This window comes from Mustela nigripes, chromosome 13 (genome assembly GCF_022355385.1).
Source record: "Mustela nigripes isolate SB6536 chromosome 13, MUSNIG.SB6536, whole genome shotgun sequence".
Taxonomy (NCBI): Eukaryota; Metazoa; Chordata; class Mammalia; order Carnivora; family Mustelidae; genus Mustela; species Mustela nigripes.
In genome coordinates this window covers 59,545,810-59,566,014 of record NC_081569.1, presented here as the reverse complement: position 1 = coordinate 59,566,014, position 20,205 = coordinate 59,545,810, and the positions used below count along the sequence as shown (strand labels likewise).

General features: G+C 37.4%; 1 protein-coding gene across 1 annotated transcript in view; it reads right to left on the bottom strand.

The window, feature by feature from the left end:
* The window catches only part of KNL1 (kinetochore scaffold 1), a 73,772-nt gene that overhangs the window by 43,658 nt on the left and 9,909 nt on the right, over positions 1 to 20,205 (bottom strand). The window contains exons 2-6 of the mRNA XM_059372531.1: positions 17,932 to 17,985; positions 16,777 to 16,816; positions 15,818 to 15,877; positions 11,249 to 11,310; positions 174 to 226 (exon numbers count right to left, since the gene is read on the bottom strand). Coding sequence (XP_059228514.1) covers positions 174 to 226; positions 11,249 to 11,310; positions 15,818 to 15,877; positions 16,777 to 16,816; positions 17,932 to 17,966 — 250 coding nt within the window. The 5' untranslated portion in view covers positions 17,967 to 17,985. The remainder of the gene's footprint in view (positions 1 to 173; positions 227 to 11,248; positions 11,311 to 15,817; positions 15,878 to 16,776; positions 16,817 to 17,931; positions 17,986 to 20,205) is intronic.

Genomic DNA, 20,205 nt, shown 5'->3' with positions numbered 1-20,205 from the left:
ATTAACAACATTTTAAAAAAAGAAAATTACTAACTATCCACCTTATTTCCTGCCCCCATATCTCAAGGGATACTTTTTACGCAATAAGACAGTTTTACCTGTTACCTGGTTAAATAGTTACAGTAAAATTTAACAGAAAACAGATTTAGCAGGGATAGCAATAACATATTTACCTGCAATTTCTGACTTTCTTGCTATTTTCATATGAGAGTCTGTCTGGAATACTCTAGAAAAGAAAATAAAAATTACTGAAAATCTGCAATAAAAAAAAAGATTTTATTTATTTATTTATTTGGGATGGGGGCACAAGCAATGGCAGGGCTGGTAGCTGGGGGGAAGAGGAGAGGGAGAGGGACAAGCAGATTCTCTGCTGAGCATGGAGCCCAGTATGGCTTGAGGCTGGGCTCAATCTCAGGCTCTGAGATCACAACCTGAGCCGAAACCAAGAATCTGACACTTAACCAACTGAGCCATCCAGATGCCCCTGAAAATCTGCGATTTTTAATTAGAACCCTATGGTGTTAATTTATAGTGTGTTCTGAGATAAAGATAACTGATTTCAGCTTCCTCTTTACTACATCATGTACTATTAATATTTCAAATGCCAAAATTCATTTACATTAAAACCTGTTTTTTATGAACTCTGACAAAAATCATTTTATCCCTTTCAAAAACCTAAAATATTCACTCTGTTCAACAAAACGTTTCTTAAACACTCATTACACACATGATGCTATATACTAGAGTCTGATACATGATCCTTGATCTCAATGAGTTTTCATTGTATGTAGAGAGCTGAAATAATAATTATAAACATTACTTCATTGACTTTAGTTATTAACAGTTGAGATAAGGTGGCACGGAGTCCAGAGGAAAGGGATGATTGGGATGATTAAGCTTTTGGGGAAGCAGCATTTGATATCTGCCTTGAAAAATCTGGCTAATTCATTTTTGTTCTAATATTAAGTATCATTCATTATTAAGAAGCTATTTTTAAAAAAATATTTTATTTATTTATTTGACAGAGAGAGAGAGATCACAAGTAGGCAGAGAGGCAGGCAGAGAGAGAGGGGGAAGCAGGCTCCCCGCCAGGCAGAGAGTCTGATGTGGGGCTTGATCCCAGGACCCTGGGACCATGACCCAAGGTGAAGGCAGAGGCTTTATTAACCCACTAAGCCATCAGGTGCCCCGAGAAGCTATTCTTTTTTTTTTTTTTTTTTTAAGATTTTATTTATTTATTTGACAGAGAGAAATCACAAGTACACTGAGAGGCAGGCAGAGAGAGAGAAGGAAGCAGGCTCCCTGCTGAGCAGAGAGCCCGATGCGGGACTCGATCCCAGGACCCTGAGATCATGACCTGAGCCGAAGGCAGCGGCTTAACCCACTGAGCCACCCAGGCGCCCCGAGAAGCTATTCTTAATAAGAAAGAAATTTTTGCTCAATTACAAGGGTGCCTGCATGGCTCAGTCAGTTAAGCATCTGCCTTTGGCTCAGGTCATAATGCACGGTTCTGGGATCCATCTCCACATCAGGATCCCTGCTTGGCAGGGAGCCTGGTTCTCCCTCTCTCTCTGACACTTTCTGCCCTGCTCATGCTCTCTCTTTCAGATAAATAAATAAAATCAAAAAAAAAAAGAAAGAAGAAAATTTAGTTTCAGTTATAAAAAAGCAGTGGACATTTGCATACATACTGTGTGACAAACACTCTGTTCTTTATATACATTTTTAATGATTATAACAATTATTGGGGTGCCTGGGTGGCTCAGTGGGTTAAAGCCTCTGCCTTCAGCTCAGGTCATGATCCCAGAGTCCTGGGATCGAGCCCCGCATTGCGTTCTCTGCTCAGCATAGAGTCTGCTTCCTCCTCTCTCTGCCTGCTTGTGATCTCTGTCTGTCAAATAAATAAAATCTTTTTTTTTTTTTTTTTAAGATTTTTTATTTATCCATTTGACAGAGAGCGAGAGAGATCACAAGTAGGCAGAGAGGCAGGCAGAGAGGGGGAAGCAGGCTCACCGCTGAGCAGAGAGCCTGATGCGGGGCTCGATCCCAGGACCCTGAGACCATGACCCGAGCCGAAGGCAGAGGCCCAACCCACTGAGCCACCCAGGCGGCCCAAATAAATAAAATCTTAAAAAAAAAAAAAATGATTATAACAATTATCATGTTATTTTGCAGGTGTAGATATTGAAGGTCGTAAAGGTTAAGTAACTTCCAGGGTCATATACCCAACAAGTGGCAAAGCCAAAATGCAAACCCAAATCTGTCTGATTTCAAAACCTGAGTTTATAACTACAAACCAATACTTGAAACAACTTTTCTTCAAATGATTTACAATAGAATAGAAAGCTTTTTATTCAATATGAGCAGTATCAGTAGTTGGTCCTTTAATAAAAAAAAAAAAAAAACAAAATGAAGAATCTTATCTGAATCCAACAAAATTTAAATATTTTAAAAATTTAAAACACATAGTGGATTTTAATTTGCAATATTTTTTTAATTTGCAAATTTCTGAATGTCAATCTGAAATCTTTACTTTTGAGAGGATCTACTGATACAATTTTAGTGTATTTATAAGGTGGAATAAACAAAGAAACTTTTTTAAAAGATTTTATTATTTGACAGAGAGAGAGAGAGAAAGAGCACAAGCGAGGGGAGTGGCAGGCAGAGGAAGCAAGGAGCCTGACGTAGGGCTAGATACCAGGACCCTGGTATCACGACCTGAACTGAAGGCAGATGCTTAACCAACTGAGCCACACAGGAGTCCCAACAAAGAAACTTTTTCTTTTTTTTAAAGATTTTATTTATTTGACACAGAGAGAGAGAGATCACAAGTAGGCAGAGAGGCAGGCAGAGAGAGAGGGGAGGAAGCAGGCTCCCTGTGGAGCAGAGAGCTCCACGCGGGGCTCGATCCCAGGACCCTGGGATCTGACCTGAGCAGAAGGCAGAGGCTTTAACCCACCGAGCCACCCAGGCGCCCCCCCAACAAAGAAACTTTCAAGTAATATGAACAAAGAATCCTTCTAGGTTTTCATGAAAGATTTCCCTGTGGTTGTCTCAGCCATACGAAATTTGAAAGAATTTTTAAAAATAAACTCACATTTATCACGTTTTCCCTAGCTGTTCCTTACAATGTTCACAGAAATAACTTTGTCTTTGAACTAATTCTCATCAGTTTATCTAATATTAAGTTAAATTATGCAATTACAACAACTTCAACTAGATAAACAAGACAAATACTTCTTGGTAAGCCTATCAATCGATTCTCAGGATCTGAAGTTTATGGATAGGAAAGAGCATTCTTTGTGCTATAGATATCAGTATATTTTACAAAGGTAATGGAAAATATAGGTTAATTCTAACAATTCAGTGAGCTGGGAATTATTAAGAGAGTTTTATGATTTTTGTTTCTACATCTAGAATCCTACAGTTCTTTTTCAATTAATCTATTTAACAAAGATAATCTTTTGAAACACTACTCATTGTTTAATGACACTATTTGTGATAATATCATAGTGTTAAATAGAATACAATAGTGTTAAATATAATAGTGTTAGATTGACACTATTTGTGATAATATATACTGTCTTATTTTGGCCATGCAGTAACACTATGAGATATGTAAGGACTATTATTTTCATCCTTAAAAAAGGAGGAAATTAATGCTCTGTTAAATGACTTGAACTAGGGACTATTTAGTATTAAGTTAGAATTGTTCCAGTTTTTTTTGTTTGGAACCTGAAATTCCTTTCAACACCCCGGAGCCATTTTAAAGGAAAGTAAGTATAATGAATAGATTATATCCAAGGAAAGAAAAGGGTGGACTAAGTTTAGTAGTCTTTGGGAAAGTTTATCAGAAGAAGTGGAAAAACCAGTAGACTAGGAGTCAGGAGACCTATTTTACAATTGTGGTTCTGTCACTATTTATATTACCTTGGGAAAGTCATATCATGTCCCTGGCTTTAACTTTCTCACTAAAACATACAGTCTGGACTATACTTACTTATTTAGTAGGCTCCAGGCATGGAGCCCAATATGGGGCTTGAACTCACAATAAAAGACTGAGATCAAGACATGAGCCAAGATCAAGAGTCAGATACTTAACCAATTGAGCCACACAGGTGATCCTACTTATTTATTTTTTAAATTTATCATTATTATTATTATTTTTAAACAATTTACTTGTTGATCAGAGAGAGAAAATGAGTGGGGGTTAGCGGGGAAAGGATGCAGAGGGACAAGAAGACTCCCAGCTGAGCATGGAGCCTACAGCAGGCTCACACAGGGCTGGATCCCAGGACCAGCCAAAGTCACATGCTTAACCGATTGAGCCACCCAGGTGTCCCATAATTTATTGTTATTATTTTTAAGTAAACTCTACCCCCAACATAGAGCTTGAACTTATGACCCTGAGATCAAGATAAAGTCGCATACTCTACCAACTGAGCCAGCCAAGCACCCCAGGGTACTTCTCATTGTAACATTCCATCATCAAAAACACAAATTTGAGTAGAAAATGCTATTTACTCATATATGTATATATATAATATGGATAAACAGGATAAGAATTCTATGCTAGTTACTCTTTTGGTTTCCAAAGTTCCCTGTTGACTTCCAGAAATGTTTATTAACCAAGCTCATTATAAAACAAGCCAAATAAACAGAATAAACAGCAAATCTTTTAAAAAAAAAAAAAAAAAAAGGGAAACAGGAAGAGAAGCATTATAATAACAATCAGACAGGGCACTTGGGTGGCTCAGTTGGTTAGGCCACTGCCTTCAGCTCAGGTCATGGTCCTGGAGTCCTGGGATCAAGTCCCGCATTGGGCTCCCAGCTTGGCAGAGGTCGTCTACTTCTCCCTCTGACCTTCTCCCCTTTCATGTTCACTCTCACTCTCTCTCTCTCAAATAAATAAATAAAATCTTTAAAAATAAATAACAATCAGGGGCGCCTCGGTGGCTCAGTGGGTTAAAGCCTGTGCCTTCGGCTCAGGTCATGATCCTAGGGTCCTGAGATTGAGCCCCACATCGGGCTCTCTGCTCAGCAGGGAGCCTGCTTCCTCCTCTCTCTCTGCCTGCCTCTCTGCCTGCTTGTGATCTCTGTCTGTCAAATGAATAAATAAAATCTTAAAAAAAGAAAAATCAGACAGACCTAGAAAATACAGTCTAATCCTACAAATAATAAGGGTAATGAGAGGAAAAATACCAACAATGTGAAAAATACAAGAATATAAGGATTAAGAATAGTCTGATGAGAAATAGTCCAAAGTCTGAGCCCTACCTCTTAAAAAGTATGGGAACTTGAACAAGCTATTTAAACTAAGCCTCAGTTTCCTCATTCATAAAATGAGATATGACTGTTAGGATTCAATGAGCAATGAATGCATATAGTAGCATACCTAACACTGTAAATATTCAATAATATTAGCTATTAATAAAAAATCAAATTTTGACATATATAAACCCACTTTCAATGATTTGACACAGGTGATCTTACAGTAAAATGATCATTCCAATATGATAATTTCAGGGGTACCTCCTTGGCTCAACTGGAAACATGTGATTCTTGATCTCAGGGTCATGAGTTCAAACCCCACATTGGGTAAAGACATTACTTAAAAATAAATACACTAAAAAAATGTGATTATTGAAATGACATAATTTTACTGGAAAAATAATTCAAAAGAAAGGCACATTCAAGATCCTCAAGATCACCAAGTTTTCAAAATCTAAGCAGAAGGCGTGCCTGGGTGACTCAGTTGGTGAAACATCTGCCTTTAGCTCAAATTATGATTTTGGGGTCCTGGGACCCAGTCCCATATCAGGCTCTCTGCTCAACCCTCCCTCCCCCAGCTCCTGCTCTCTCTCTCACTCTTGTACTCTCTCTCTCAAATAAATAAATAAAATCTTAAAAAAAAAATTTTTTTTTTTAAATCTAAAAGGAAAATAAAAGAAGTTGCTTCTAGGAAGGAGAGAATATTTTTTAAAATATTCTCAGCACAGAGCCCAACATGGGGCTGGATCTCATGACCTTTGAGATGATAACCTGAGCTGAAATCAAGAACTGGATGTTTAGCCCAATGAGCCACCCAGGCGCCCCCACTGTATTTATTTTTTATTGTACTCTCTTGAGGCATTGATGAAGGTGTTTTGCAATGACCTGAAAACCCAAAGATGCCAGACCAGAAAAACCCTGATAGCAACAGAATACCTAGAAGATGACATTCCATGTTTCCCCTTCCCTGCCCATGACCATGAACACATACTGACCTCCACCTATGATGACATGTTGCCTGCTGTCTTGTACACACACTCCTGAATCTCTCCTCATTAAAAAACTCTAGGTGTCCATCTTGTAGGCGGAGAGGTCAATTGTTAAGATTTAAGCCTGCCACCTTCCCCAGCTGCCAGCACTCCAAATAAATTTCTCCCTTTCTCTTTTTCAAACCTCTGCCTCTTGAGTTATTGGCTTCTCTTGTGATGAATTTATCCAAGTTTGTTGACAAACCCAGCCAGGTGCTATGCTTTAAATTTGTCCAGCCCTCTCTGGCTTCCCTAGGGTGAAGGAGTTGGCTGCCACAGTGAGCCAGGGTTCACCCATTTGTCTCCTGAGTTAACAGCTGTCGTAAATAGATAAATTGATAGATTTGGTAACAGAACAGCCTAGAAACAATGATTAATTCATTAGTGAAAAGAACCTATTGCATCTAGGTCTGAGTCAGATAATACGTAAAATGAACATGAATATCTTGGTATACTGTAAAGCAAAGACACTATCAAAGATTACTGGAGTTATGTCAAAAGATCAGAAACTAATCTGAAGAGATTTCACTCATCAAAGATAGAATAATTTGAGTATCAATAAAAATACTAACTATAACAGATTAAACACATTAAATATGTTTTTAAGTTCATGATTTAGATATTTAGATATTTAAGTAAAGATATTTGGAAAAAAGTCCTTATTAGTCAACTTTAAAGGATACTAGGAAGCAAACATATTATACTGAAACTAGTAAATAAAGATACCCCTCCCCCAAAATTTAACATGACTTTCCCATATGAACCATAATGCAGAAACAGAATGAGATTATTATCAATTAGCAAACTCTAAAGAAATAATGGATCTAGGCAATGATCATCAATGGCTGTTAACATCACAAAAAAGATAACTGATAATCAAGTGCTGTCTGATGAAAGCACAGGAAGAATTCTTGTGGAAATCATTTGGTTTAAGGCAAGTCAAGCATTCCAGATAGAGTACCCAATTGGCAGCAAATCTGAGTAATATATTACACAATATTATTCCATGTGGGTATAATCAGTAAAATCCAGAATGATTTTAAAAGAAAAATTATAAGGGGGTGCATGGGTGGCTCATTCAGTTAAGCTTCTGCCTTCAACTCAGGTCAGGATCCCAGGGTCCTGATATGGAGCCCTTTGTTGGTCTCTCTGCTCAGTGGGAAGTCGGCTTCTCCCTCCCCCTCTGCTGTTCCCCTACTTGTGGTCTCTTGCTTTGTCAAATAAATGAAATCTTAAAAAGAAAAAGAATAAATTATAAGAAAAAAAGGAAGAGGGTACCAAGAGATTAGGAGATTTAAGACACATACGAACTAAATGGAATATGTTAACTTTGTTTGGATACTGAATCATACCAAATATCTCAGAAAAAATGTGAACAGTGGCAAGATATTTGATGATACCATGGAATTACTGCAAGCATTTAAAAGATTTGAAAATAGTATTGTGAACATACTTTTTAAAAATATTCTATATCTTTTAAAGATATAACTAGTGAAATATCTGGGATTCACATGAAAATAATTCAGTGGGAGGTGGAAAGAGAAGTAAATGGGGGGGGGGGGGGGGGGATAGTATAACAAAAGTGGCCACAATTGACAACTACTGTAACTGCTAAATGGCCTGAGTTTTCAGAGTACTTTCCCTACTTTTGTGTATGTTATAGATTTTCAATCATAAAATGGAGAAAAAAGGGGGGAAAATTGGAAGTCTTTTTTTGTTAAACTTTCCAATGACCTCTCTTTTTATACCCCCACTTCCCTTATATAGGTGCCTTGAATCTAGTAATGTTTTAAAACAGTATTTAATAATACATTGGATTTATCCCAGGAATACAGAGATAATCCAACATCCAAAAAGTTTTTTATCATATTAAAGTGTGAAAAATTCTATAGCTATTTTAATAGATGCTCTACAACCATTTAATAAAACCTTACACCCATCTTTGATTAAAACAAAACAAAAATCTACAATACAGTTAAATTTACCCAACAATAAAGGAAGAATGGGTGTACTAAATTTAACAAATGTAATTTGGCTTAACTACTTTAATTAAGAATGGTTACTGACTAAATTAAAAAAAAATGTTTTAAATATGAAATGTGAAATTTTTGTCTCTTTTTGTGTATGTGTATGTATGTGGTTACTAAGTTTTTTCTCTTTTTTTTAAGTTTGTGGTTTTTTCTTTTTTAAGTAATTTCTACACCCAATGTGGGTCTGAAATTCAAGACCCCAAGATCAGGAGTAGCATGCTCAACTGACTGAGCCACCCAAGCACCCCTTAATTCAAGGCTCAGTTGGTAAACAATCAGACTTGATTTTGGCTTGGGTTATGATTTCCAGGTCCTGAGATTAAGCCCAGTGCAGGGCTCTGTGCTCAGTGGGGGAGTCTGCTCGGGATTCTCCCTCTCCCTCTGTCCACACCAGCCCCTGTGTTCTGTCTCTCTAAAATAAATAAATAAATCTTCAAAAATTTTTAATTCAGAGGCGCCTGGGTGGCTCAGATGGTTGGGTATCTGCCTTCAAGTCAGGTTGTGATCACAGGGTCCTGGTATCGAGCCCTCATCAGGCTCCTTGCTCGGCAGGGAGCCTCCTTCTCCCTCTGTACTCCTCCTGTTTGTGCTCCTGCTCTCTCTCTGACAAATAAATACGATCTTTAAAAAAAAAAAAAAAAAGAAAGAAAAGAAAAAGGTAATTTATACAAAATAATCTAACAAACACAGGGAATAATCAATGCCCAACAGAAAATTAAATCTGGCTAATTTTACATTACCAGAAAACACCTAAAGAAAACATGTAAAAGAAAAGTCAGTCTGAAACAGGAGAAAATGATTTATTAAATCAAATCTTGGCCATACCTATTCAAAGAGTAAACAGACAGAAGCATCCAAGGCTTTGCAATAGATGTGTATGTAGCTCTTATGGAGATGGATAAATTACATTTCAGGGCCTGGTGCCATTAAACATTCAGAATATTCCAAATAAGTAATAGCACAGATTCCATAATCAATAAGCCATATTTACATTATATTATAATTTATTTTTTTTAGGTAGAATGTTTCTAAGGAAAGTACTAACTACTCAGTACTCAGATTCATTTGTTTCTCATGATGTTTTTAGTAGTAGCATTCTATTTATACACGAATTTCTAGTGAATCTGTTAAGTATAAGCCCATCTCTATAAGATGACCCATTTTTGATAAAAACAAAAAATATGGAGTCTGCAAAGCCAAGGCCAAGACCCAAGAACTCAGTAGCAAGGAATTTTACCAAGGAATACACAACCTAGGGAATTTTACTGGCAGGAAACAGCTAGTCTTTGATTATACCAAATCTTACCATGATTTTTCTTTTTTCAAAATTCAACATATATGAAATATTGACAACTCATGTATATCTGGGAAGACATTGACTAATTTATGGATAATAGATTAATAGAAAAAGTTATGAAACAATTAAAATTACTATCAACCAACAACAAAAAAGATGTTATGTATCTATGGTTTGGAATTTCCCAGCAACCAAAAGATGTCACATACAGAATACCATTCATTGCTCAGACATGGTGAAACTATATACAAAGGTATACCAGGCAAATGAAATCAAAACACAGAAAAGGCAAAAATCTTATTATTAGTCTAGGTAGAATTTGGATCAAAAAGCAATAAACAAAAGCCCAAGATGAGAATTCATAATGCTAGAAAGTACAATTCTTTTTTTTCCCCCTCTTCTTAAAGATTTTATTCATTTATTTGAGATAGAGAATGAGAGAAAGCAGGAGCAGGGGAGCAGAGGGAGAGAGAGGATAGGCTTCCTACTGAGCAGGAAGCCCAAAGTGGGACTCGATCCCATGACCCTGGGATCATGACCCCAGCTGAAGGCCAATGCTTAAGAGACTGAGCCATCCGGGCACCCCAGTGATGTTGAATCTTTTTATTCAGGAACTTGTTATAAACTTCATTTGCACAATTTTTTAGTACTCTTCAGTAATGGTTTATCCTTTTATGCTTTTATTATTAAATACATAGCAAGAAAATATAACACAATGGAGAAAACACACACTTATCTTCTATCTGGTTATTATTTATATAAATAGGAAATATATTGGGACGCCTGGGTGGCTCAGTTGGTTAAGCGGCTGCCTTCGGCTCAGGTCATGATCCCAGCGTCCTGGGATCGAGTCCCACATTGGGCTCCTTGGTTGGCAGGGAGCCTGCTTCTCCCTCTGCCTCTAGCCTGCCACTCTGTCTGCCTGTGCTTGCGCTCTGTATCTCTCTCTCTCTAACAAATAAATAAAAATCTTTATAAAAATAAATAAATAAATAGGAAATATATTAATTTTCATATAATAATTTTGTATCTTGCTACTTATCTGTACAGGTATTTCCATTGATATTCTTATATTTTCCTAATATACAAGCATTTAATCTACAAAAGGTAACAGATTTATCATTTATCCCCACTTTCCAATTTTCAGAACTCCATTTCCTCTTTTTTTTTTTTTTAAAGATTTTTACTTATTTATTTGACAGACAGAGATCACAAATAGGCAGAGAGGCAGGCAGAGAGAATGGGGGAAGCAGGCTCCCTGCTGAGCAGAGAGCCCGATATGGGGCTCAATCCCAGGATCCTGAGATCATGACCTGAGCTGAAGGCAGAGGCTTAACCCACTGAGCCACCCAGGTGCCCCTCCACTTCTTCTATTTTTATTAGCACATTTAGTACAAACTTAAATTAACAGTGGTAAGATACAGCTGTTTTGTTTCTGATTTATTAGAGGTGATGCTTTTAATGTTTCTCAAGCATAATATAAAAACCATTTAAATAATAATTCTCTAATGCATATGTAATTAAAACCCAGATTACCCAAGTCAGTTATTACTAACATACCTGGTTTTATGCACAAAAAATCATTACCTTTAACATTTTAATCATTCTTCCTTCCAACTTACTTTATAGTATCTGCAAAGCTGACTCGACGAGAACTTTTCTTATTTCTCAAAGCATTAGATTCCTAAGGGCAGAGAGTATATGGTATAATTTTCTTTTTTAATTCAAGTCAGTTAACATAGAGTGCATTGTTAGTTTCAGGGTAGAGTTTAGTTATTATCAGTAGCATATAACACCTAGTGCTTATTACATCAAGTGCTCCTTATTGCCTCTCACCCAAATCACTGCATTCCCCCCAATACCTCCCCTCAGTTTGTTCCCTATAGTTAAGAGACTCTTATGGTTTGCCTCTTACTGTTATCTTATTTTTTCTTTTCCTTCCCTTATGTTCATGTTTTGTTTCTTAAATTCCACATGAATGAAATCACATGGTATTTGTCTTTCTGACTTATTTTGCTTAGCATAATACGCTCTAGTTCTATCCACATCATTGCAAATGGCAAGATTTCATTCTTTTCAATGGCTGAGTAATATTCCAGTGTGTGTGTGTGTGTGTACACCACATCTTCTTTATCCATTCAACTGTCAATAGACATCTGTATTTTTCTTTCCGTATCTTCATAATTGTGGACATTGTTGCTATAAACATTGGGGTGCACGTGCCCCTTTGAATCACTCTCTTTGTATTCTTTGGATAAATACGTCATAGGGTAATTTCTGGGTCACAGAGTAGTTCTAATTTTAAATTTTTGAGGAACCTTCATACTGCTTTCCAGTGTAGCTGCACCAGTTTGCATTCCCACCAACAGTGTAAAGGGTTCCCCTTTCTCTACCTCCTCCCCAATATCTGTTGTTTCCTGAGTTGTTAATTTTAGCCATTCTGACTGGTGTGAGGTGGTATCCCATTGTGGTTTTTATTTGTATTTCCCTGATGATGAGTGTTACTGAGCATTTTTTTCATGTTTCTGTTGGCCATTTGTATGTTTTCTTTGGAGAAATGTCTATTCATATCTTTTGCCCATTTCTTGATGGGATTTTTTCTTTTTTGGGTGTTGAGTTTGACATGTTCTTTATAGATTTTGGGTACTAGCCCTCTATCTGATATGTCATTTGCAAATATCTTCTCCCATTCCACAGATTGCTTTTCAGTTTTGTTTATTGTTTCCTTATATGGTATGATTCTTACTGAAACTACTGTAAATTAGGTCTTCAAAGTACTATTGACAGAGACCAAGTCTTATTCTGAGTTAATGTGGTATTATTAATTTTGGTAATCATTTATTTCTCTGAAATATCTCAATGCACTTAAAAAGCATGAATATGATTTTCCATACCAACACAAACAACATATATTTAAGGAAGTTGATTACTGTCCCTTACTTTTTCTCTCTCCTTTTAAATGAACGACAGTTGGGACGTCTGGGTGGCTCAGTTGGTTGAGCAGCTGCCTTTGGCTCAGGTCATGATCCCAGCATCCTGGGATCGAGTCCCACATGGGGCTCCTTGCTCAGCGGGGAGCCTGCTTCTCCCTCTGCCTCTGCCTGCCATTCTGTCTGCCTGTGCTTGCTCTCTCCCCCTCTCTCTCTGATAAATAAATAAAATCTTTAAAAAATATATATATCCTTTAAAAAAAATAAAATAAAATAAATGAACGATTGTTTTGCTATTAAGAATAAGAATGGGGTACCTGGGCAGCTAAGTAGGTTAAGGGTCTTGGTCACCTCAGGTTATGTTCCCAGGATCCTGGGATCGAGCCCCATTTCAGCCTCCCTGCTCAGGGAGTCTGCTTGTCCTTCTTCCTCTGTCCCTCTCCCTGCTCATTCTCTCTTTCTCTTTCTCTCAAATAAATAAATAAATAAAACCTTGGGGCGGGGGGAGAGGAACAAAGACTGGGGACAGAGCAAGTGATATGCAGACTGTTATGGTAAACTTACTATACTATATTTTTACGATTTAAGAAAAAAATTTAACGATGGTAAAACACATATAACAAAATTTAGCATCTTAACCAGTTTTTAAATTAAATTTTATGGGATGCTTGAGTGGCTCAGTTGATAACAACATCCAACTCTTGGTTTCAGGTCAGGTCATGATCTCAGGGTCATGAGACTGAGCCCTGCATTGGGCTCTGCAGAGCTCAGCATGGAGTCTGCTTGAGATTCTCTCTCTTCTCCCTCTGCCCTTTCCCTCTGCTCTCAAACAAATAAATCTTTAACAAATTTAATTTTTATTTAAAAGTGGTCAGAACTCTTTAGGTCTATTCTCTCAACAAATTTTTAAGTGTATAATACAATACTGTTAATTATAGGCACAAAGCTGTATAGATTTCTAGAACTTACTTTGTATAACTGAAACTTCATACCTGTTGTTAGCAACCCCCATTTTGCCCTTCTTTATAGCCCTAGCAATCAATGTTGTGCTCTCTGCTTCTATGAGTTTGACCATTTCAGATACCTCATATAAGCTCATATAAGTGGTATCATGCAGTATTTGTCCTTCTGTGACTAGCTAATTTATTTACTATAATACATCTTAACCATTTTTAAGGATACAGTTCAGTAATGTTAAGTAGGTATACACTGTTGTAAAACCAATTTCTGGAATTCTTTTCATCCTGCAAAACTGCAACTCCATATCCATTAAACAAGTCCAATCTCTTAGCTTTTGGCCTCTATGAATTTGATTAGGTAATTTGTAAATGGAATCATAAAGTATTTGTCTTTTTTTTTTTTTTTTGACAGAGAGATAGAGAGCAGAGGGAAGGGCAAAGGAAGAGAGGGAGAGAGAATCTTTTTTTTTTTTTTTTAAAGATTTGTATTTATTTATTTATTTGGGGGAGGGGAGGATGAGAGAGAGAGAGAGATCATGAGAGGGGACAGGTCAGAGGGAGAAACAGAGTCCCCGCCAAGCAGGGAGCCCGATGTGGGACTCGATCCTGGTACTCCAGTATCACAACCTCAGCCAAAGGCAGTTGCTTAAGCAGCTGAGCCACCCAGGTGCCCAGGAGAGAGAGAATCTAAAGCATATTCCACACTGAGCATGAAGCCTGATGCAGGGCTCAATCTCATGACCCTGACAGTGTAACCTGAGCTGAAACCAAGAGTCAAACACTTAACCAACAGAACCACCCAGGTGTTATAGGTACTGTAATAATCAGGGGAGCTCTATATTTGTCTTTCTGTGATTGGTTTATTTCACCTAGCATAATGTCCTTAAGATTCATCTTTGTGGGGTGCCTAGGTGGCTCAGTGGGTTAAGCCACTGCCTTCTGCTCAGGTCATGATCTCAGGGCCCTGGGATCGAGCCCCGTATCAGGCTCTCTGCTCAGCAGGGAGCCTGCTTCCTCCTCTCTCTCTGCCTCTCTGCCTGCTTGTCATCTCTCTCTGTCAAATAAATAAAATCTTAAAAAAAAAAAAAAAAAGATTCATCTTTGCTGTACTGTGTGTCAGAACTTCCTTCTTTTTAAGGCCAAATAATATACCACTGATACCACATTTTGTTTATCCATTCATCTGTCAATGGACATTGTTTTCCTTCTACCTTTTGCCTACTGTGAATAATGCTGCTATGACAGGGGTATAAGTCTCTTCCAGACCCTGCTTTCAATTCTTTCGGGTATATACCCACAAGTGAAATTGCTGGATCAAATGGTAATTCTATTTTAATTTTTTGAGGAACGACCATACTGTTTTCCATGTGGCTACAACATTTTACTTCTACTAACAGTGTACCAGAGTTCCAATTATTCCACATCTTAGCCAGCACTTGTTATTTTCTGGTTTGTTTGTTTGTTTTACAATAGCCACTGTAGTAGGTATGAGGTGATATCTCACTGTGGTTTTGACTTGCAGTCTTCTAATGATTAGTGAGTCTGAGAATCTCTTGAGTATAAAATGATGTTTTTATTTCCCTCATCTTCATTAACAAGAGCAAACCTTTATACTCACATAAATACCAAATACAAAAAGCAAATGACAGAGAAACAAACAAAATCCACATAGACTTTTACCATGTAAATTCTTAATAACTGCGTATGTCTTACTATAAAAATCAGGAATGTTCATCCTCTCTATTAACACCTTAGCAGGCAAAACAAGTGGACTTGAGCTTAATATAGATAATAATACCATCCTAGTACATACTGAAACTAATAGAGACTAATATATTTCTTTAAAAAAAAAAAAAGGAGGGGCGCCTGGGTGGCTCAGTGGGTTAAGCCGCTGCCTTCGGCTCAGGTCGTGGTCTCAGAGTCCTGGGATCGAGTCCCGCATCGGGCTCTCTGCTCGGCAGAGAGCCTGCTTCCCTCTCTCTCTCTCTGGCTGCCTCTCTGTCTACTTGTGATTTCTCTCTGTCAAATTAATAAATAAAATCTTTAAAAAAAAAAAAAAAAAAAAAAAGGAAAGTGGGATGCCTGGATGGCTCAGTGGCAAGAAAAGTAAACTGGGCTTAAAAATCAAGAATTCCAGCTTACTCAAAAGTTTGGATTTTAATCTGATTGCCACTGAATACTTACTTGTACACATTCAACTAGAAATCATTTATGATGTTCTCTCTTCATATAGGTAAAAAAGTTCCTATTAAAACTATCATTGAAAATAGTCATTCATAAAGCATTTGCACTAGAGACTTACCTGAACTGTTTCATTCCCACCTCTAAGGTCCTGAAGAGGACTCCTTGGGGGCTTCAAGATCTAGAAAAATTAGAATTCAAGAAAATATGGGATTAATATTAATAATCAGTTCAAATTGCACCACAGGAGAAAGGTAAAGATGTTAAAATTTCTGTGAAAACCTTTAAAACTCCTCAAATTCATATTGTTCAGTGTTATACTTTGTGGTTGGTTTAAATATCTGGCATCTATTCCCTTCTCCCTGCCCACCTTCCTGATTATCACTCTCATCCCATGTGTTCTGGGTGAAGCTCCACCCCAACCCTAGGGCACAACATGTAGCCCTGGTCTAGAATAATGTGCACATGATATTCTCTCATCAATAGTGAGTGGTTCAGGAAGGAGGACTTGACCCATAATAAGACAGTTGAGCCAATATAATTCAATCCTAAGTCCTTTGTTTTTGTTTTATCTTGAGGAAATAGACACTTTTTCATTTAGGAGTTGAAACTGGAACTTGGGAGAGCTAGAGGTACTGTAGTAATCAGGGGAGAGGCTTGTACAAAAATGGAGATTACCCAGAGGAACCAGTCAGAGTAGAAAAGTGAGAGAAAATCCTAACCTTGTGATATTATTGGAACCCATGGTCAGTTACGTTGTGCCAAAAGTCATCCCTATCTTTGGATTTTTCAATTTCAAAACCCAATAAATTTTGTGCTTAAATCAGTTTGAGTTGGACTTTTTGTGTCTTGCTCCACTATTTAAATATATTCTTAAACTTTATTAAAGTATCATTTACATGGCATATAATTCATAAAATTACCATGAAATATAGAATTGTGTAACCAGGTAAATATTTGAGTATCCAGAGATCAACAGAAGCCAATGGGAGTAGGATGGTGATGTTACAGTAAAAATTCCTGCTACATACATTCATCATTCAATAAAAAGTAATAATTATGAACTCAAGTGTTTCTTACCGAAGAATGTCGTCTTCTAACAGGTCTGTCCATATTGTCACTGCAAATTTATAGACACATTAGTAAAAGACTGAATTTTCAAAAGCCATCATCGCAGCATCTTTTACATGCTTTTAAATTGGCTATCGCTTTCACTTAACACATGGCATCACTGTTTCTTAGCAAAATTTATAAGACATAAAAGTTGGTATTTAGAAGGTCAGTGTTTTAAAATATATATTGTATACTCTAAGAATATCTCTTGTAAAACAATCAGCACAATATAATGTACTATATTTACAGAGGTACAATTTTAAGATAAGTGGATCATAAATCAAGAGACTCTAACTCTGGTTTTACTACTGTGTGAGTTTGAAATCAGGTTTTGAAAATTCAAGTACTTATGGAGGCCAAACAGAAGATGCAAGAAAAATATGTGGTGTTGAGATGATAATGGACACTTCAGGGTTGGTCTAATGGTCATAGTCATTACTCTGATCAGGTTAGCTGTTGCCACAAGAATATGAGCCCAGTGTCACCACACTTAATTTTTCTTTTTCTTTCTTCTTCTTTTTCTTTAAGATTTTATTTATTTATTTTAGAGAGAAATAGAGAGAGAGCTTGCACAAGCAGGGGACGGAGCAGAGGGATAGAGAGAGAATCTCAACAGACTCTGCACTTAGCATGGAGCCTCATGTGGGGCTCAATCTCGTGACCCAGATATCATGCCCTGAGCCAAAAATCAAGAGTTGGATGCTCAGCCAACTGAGCCACCTATGTGCCCCTACACTCAATTTTTCAAGAGAAAATTTTAGCAGCTAATTAAATAATTTAAAAACACTGTTTGGCAGTGGCGGGGGAAGTCTGTAGACTATAAACAGACCACCAGTTTGTAATGCCAATTTTAGACCTTTCATTTCATTTCCTTGGGCCTTAATTTTCCCATCCTTAAATTGAAGGGATGGGAGGTGGTCTCTAAAGTCCTTCTTAGTTCTGACTCTAGATATATAAACACAAAGATATGGCAAAGAGAGCTATGACTTTGTGACACTTACTACTTTTCCATAGAACAGAATGGGAAAAAATTTCAGAAGTTATCAATAGGTGTTTCTAAAAGGAAAAGTATCTTTCGCTGATAAAAAGTTTAACATTTTTAGCTATCCTACATGAACTTACTTTTCTTCATTAGCCTCTGAAGACATCCCATCCATTTTTGAAGAAAACCTTTTTCTGTAACAAATACACAATATTAGAAAAGATGAGAGAGAAAGAAAAGAAATTAAAAACTATGAAGACATTAATAGCAAAGTTGTAACTTCAGGATTACTTTTTGGGGGAAGACTGAAAAAGGGGAAGAAAAAGCTATACTACGGGGCTATAATACATAAGAAATTTTGAGTTTAAAATACTCCATTATAATTAATACTTCTGGAAAATTCTCATATTCAAGATAAAATCAGTGACTAACTGATTCAGATGACAATGGCTCTAATGGTTCAAATGAAAATTTGGCCTAGTTTATAAGAATTTATGGATTATATAATAATTTTACCCCAAGGTGAAATCAATTAGTGATCAAAATACACTGGATGTGCATAATATACATATTTATGTTATGAAAATTCAATTATAAGTACTCAGCAAAAAAACTTTAAGACATAAAAGTAACATTAAAAAAACTGTAGCTGAATGTGAGAGTCCAAGATAGTGAAGGAGTAGGAGACCTTAATTTCCTCTGGTTCCAGGAATTCAGCTAGATAACAATCAAATCATTCTGAACACCAGCAAACTCAACCAGAGATCGAAGAAAAGAATAGCAATAACTCTATGAATAGAAAGGCAACCACTTTCTGCAAGGTAGGAGGTGCAGAGACATGAATCCAAGGCAATATATGAGAGGATAGACCAAGGCGGGTGCAGGAGTGAGCCTCAGTCAGCCGGCTACTAGCAAGTGATATAGCAGCAAAGCACAAAATCAGAACTTTTAGAAGTCTGCTCCAGTGAGGGACGTCACTTAGGCTGCTAAGCGGGGATGGAACCCTAGCTGGGGCAGTGTGGTCTCAGGATCCTCAGGGTCACAGGAAGACCCAGGGTGCCTGAGTGTGGCAGAGCTCCCATGATTCAAAGCAGGGAAGCTGGCTGCAAACAGAGTCAAGGAGTGGGCTCTCAGCTCAAGGTTGCCATGAACCAGGATCCAGTCAGGCCACTGCTCTTCAAGTAGGGCCCCAACAAGCATTAGAACTGGGGAGACCCACCCACCCCATGGGAGGAACAGTGTGGGAGTGTGTTGCAAGAATCCGATGGTTTAAAGACTGCAAATGGGGCCTACTGCCTGAGACAGAAACACTCGGTCACAGGCTGGGTGAGCATGGAGTGTGGCCAGAGACCAAGGAGACAGGAGTGATTAACTGGTTTTCTCTGAGGGCTTACTGAAGAGTGGGGCCCAAGTCTTTGGCTCTTGGGCTGGAGATTAGGAGGTTGCCCTTTTCATTTCCATCCTCTAAAGCTGCACAGAAAGCCTTTAGGGAACAAAAGCCAGAGAGAGCAAATCGGAGCAGATTACTTAGCCTGGTCCCTGCCAAGGGCAGTACAATTCCACCTGGGCAAAGACACTTGAGAATCAATGCAACAAGCCCCTCTCCCAAAAGATCAGTAAGAACATCCAGCCAAGACCAAGTTTACTGATCAATGAGAACTGCAAAATACCAGTGCTAGGGGAATACAGCACACAGAAGTCATGTTTTTTCCCCATGATTCTTTAGTTTTTCAACTTTAATTTTTTAAATCTTTTTTCTTTTTTACAATTTTTTCTTCTTTTTTCAACCAATTTTTAAATCAACTTCTTTTTAAGATCTTTTTTAATTTTCACTTTTATAGTCACATGCTATCCCTTCACTGTATTTCATCATACACACACACACATGTGTACTAGTTTTCTTTAAAATTTTGAGATGCAATTTCTTCTAACAGACAAAAATACACTGAAAACCTATTGTATGGCTCTGTTCTAATCACCTATTTAATCATATCCCTCTTTTTTCTTCTTCTTTTGTTAAAAAGTCTTTTTAAATTTCCATCTTTACAGTTACATTCTATTCTTTCAATGTATTTCATTTTATTTTTATATATGTAAGCTTTCTTTACAATTTTGAGATGTAGCTTCCTCTAACAAACCTAACAAAATAAACTCAGGAGCTAGTGTATTGCTCTGTTCTGTTTACCTGTTTATATCCCTTCCTTCTTGTAATTGTTTTTCATCGCTTTTGTTTTTTCTTTTTTTTTAAAGATTTATTTATTTATTTGACAGAGAGAGATTACAAGTAGGCAGAGAGGCAGGCAGAGAGAGAGAGGAGGAAGCAGGCTCCCTGCTGAGCAGAGAGCCCGATACGGGACTCGATCCCAAGGACCCTGAGATCATGACCTGAGCCGAAGGCAGCGGCTTAACCCACT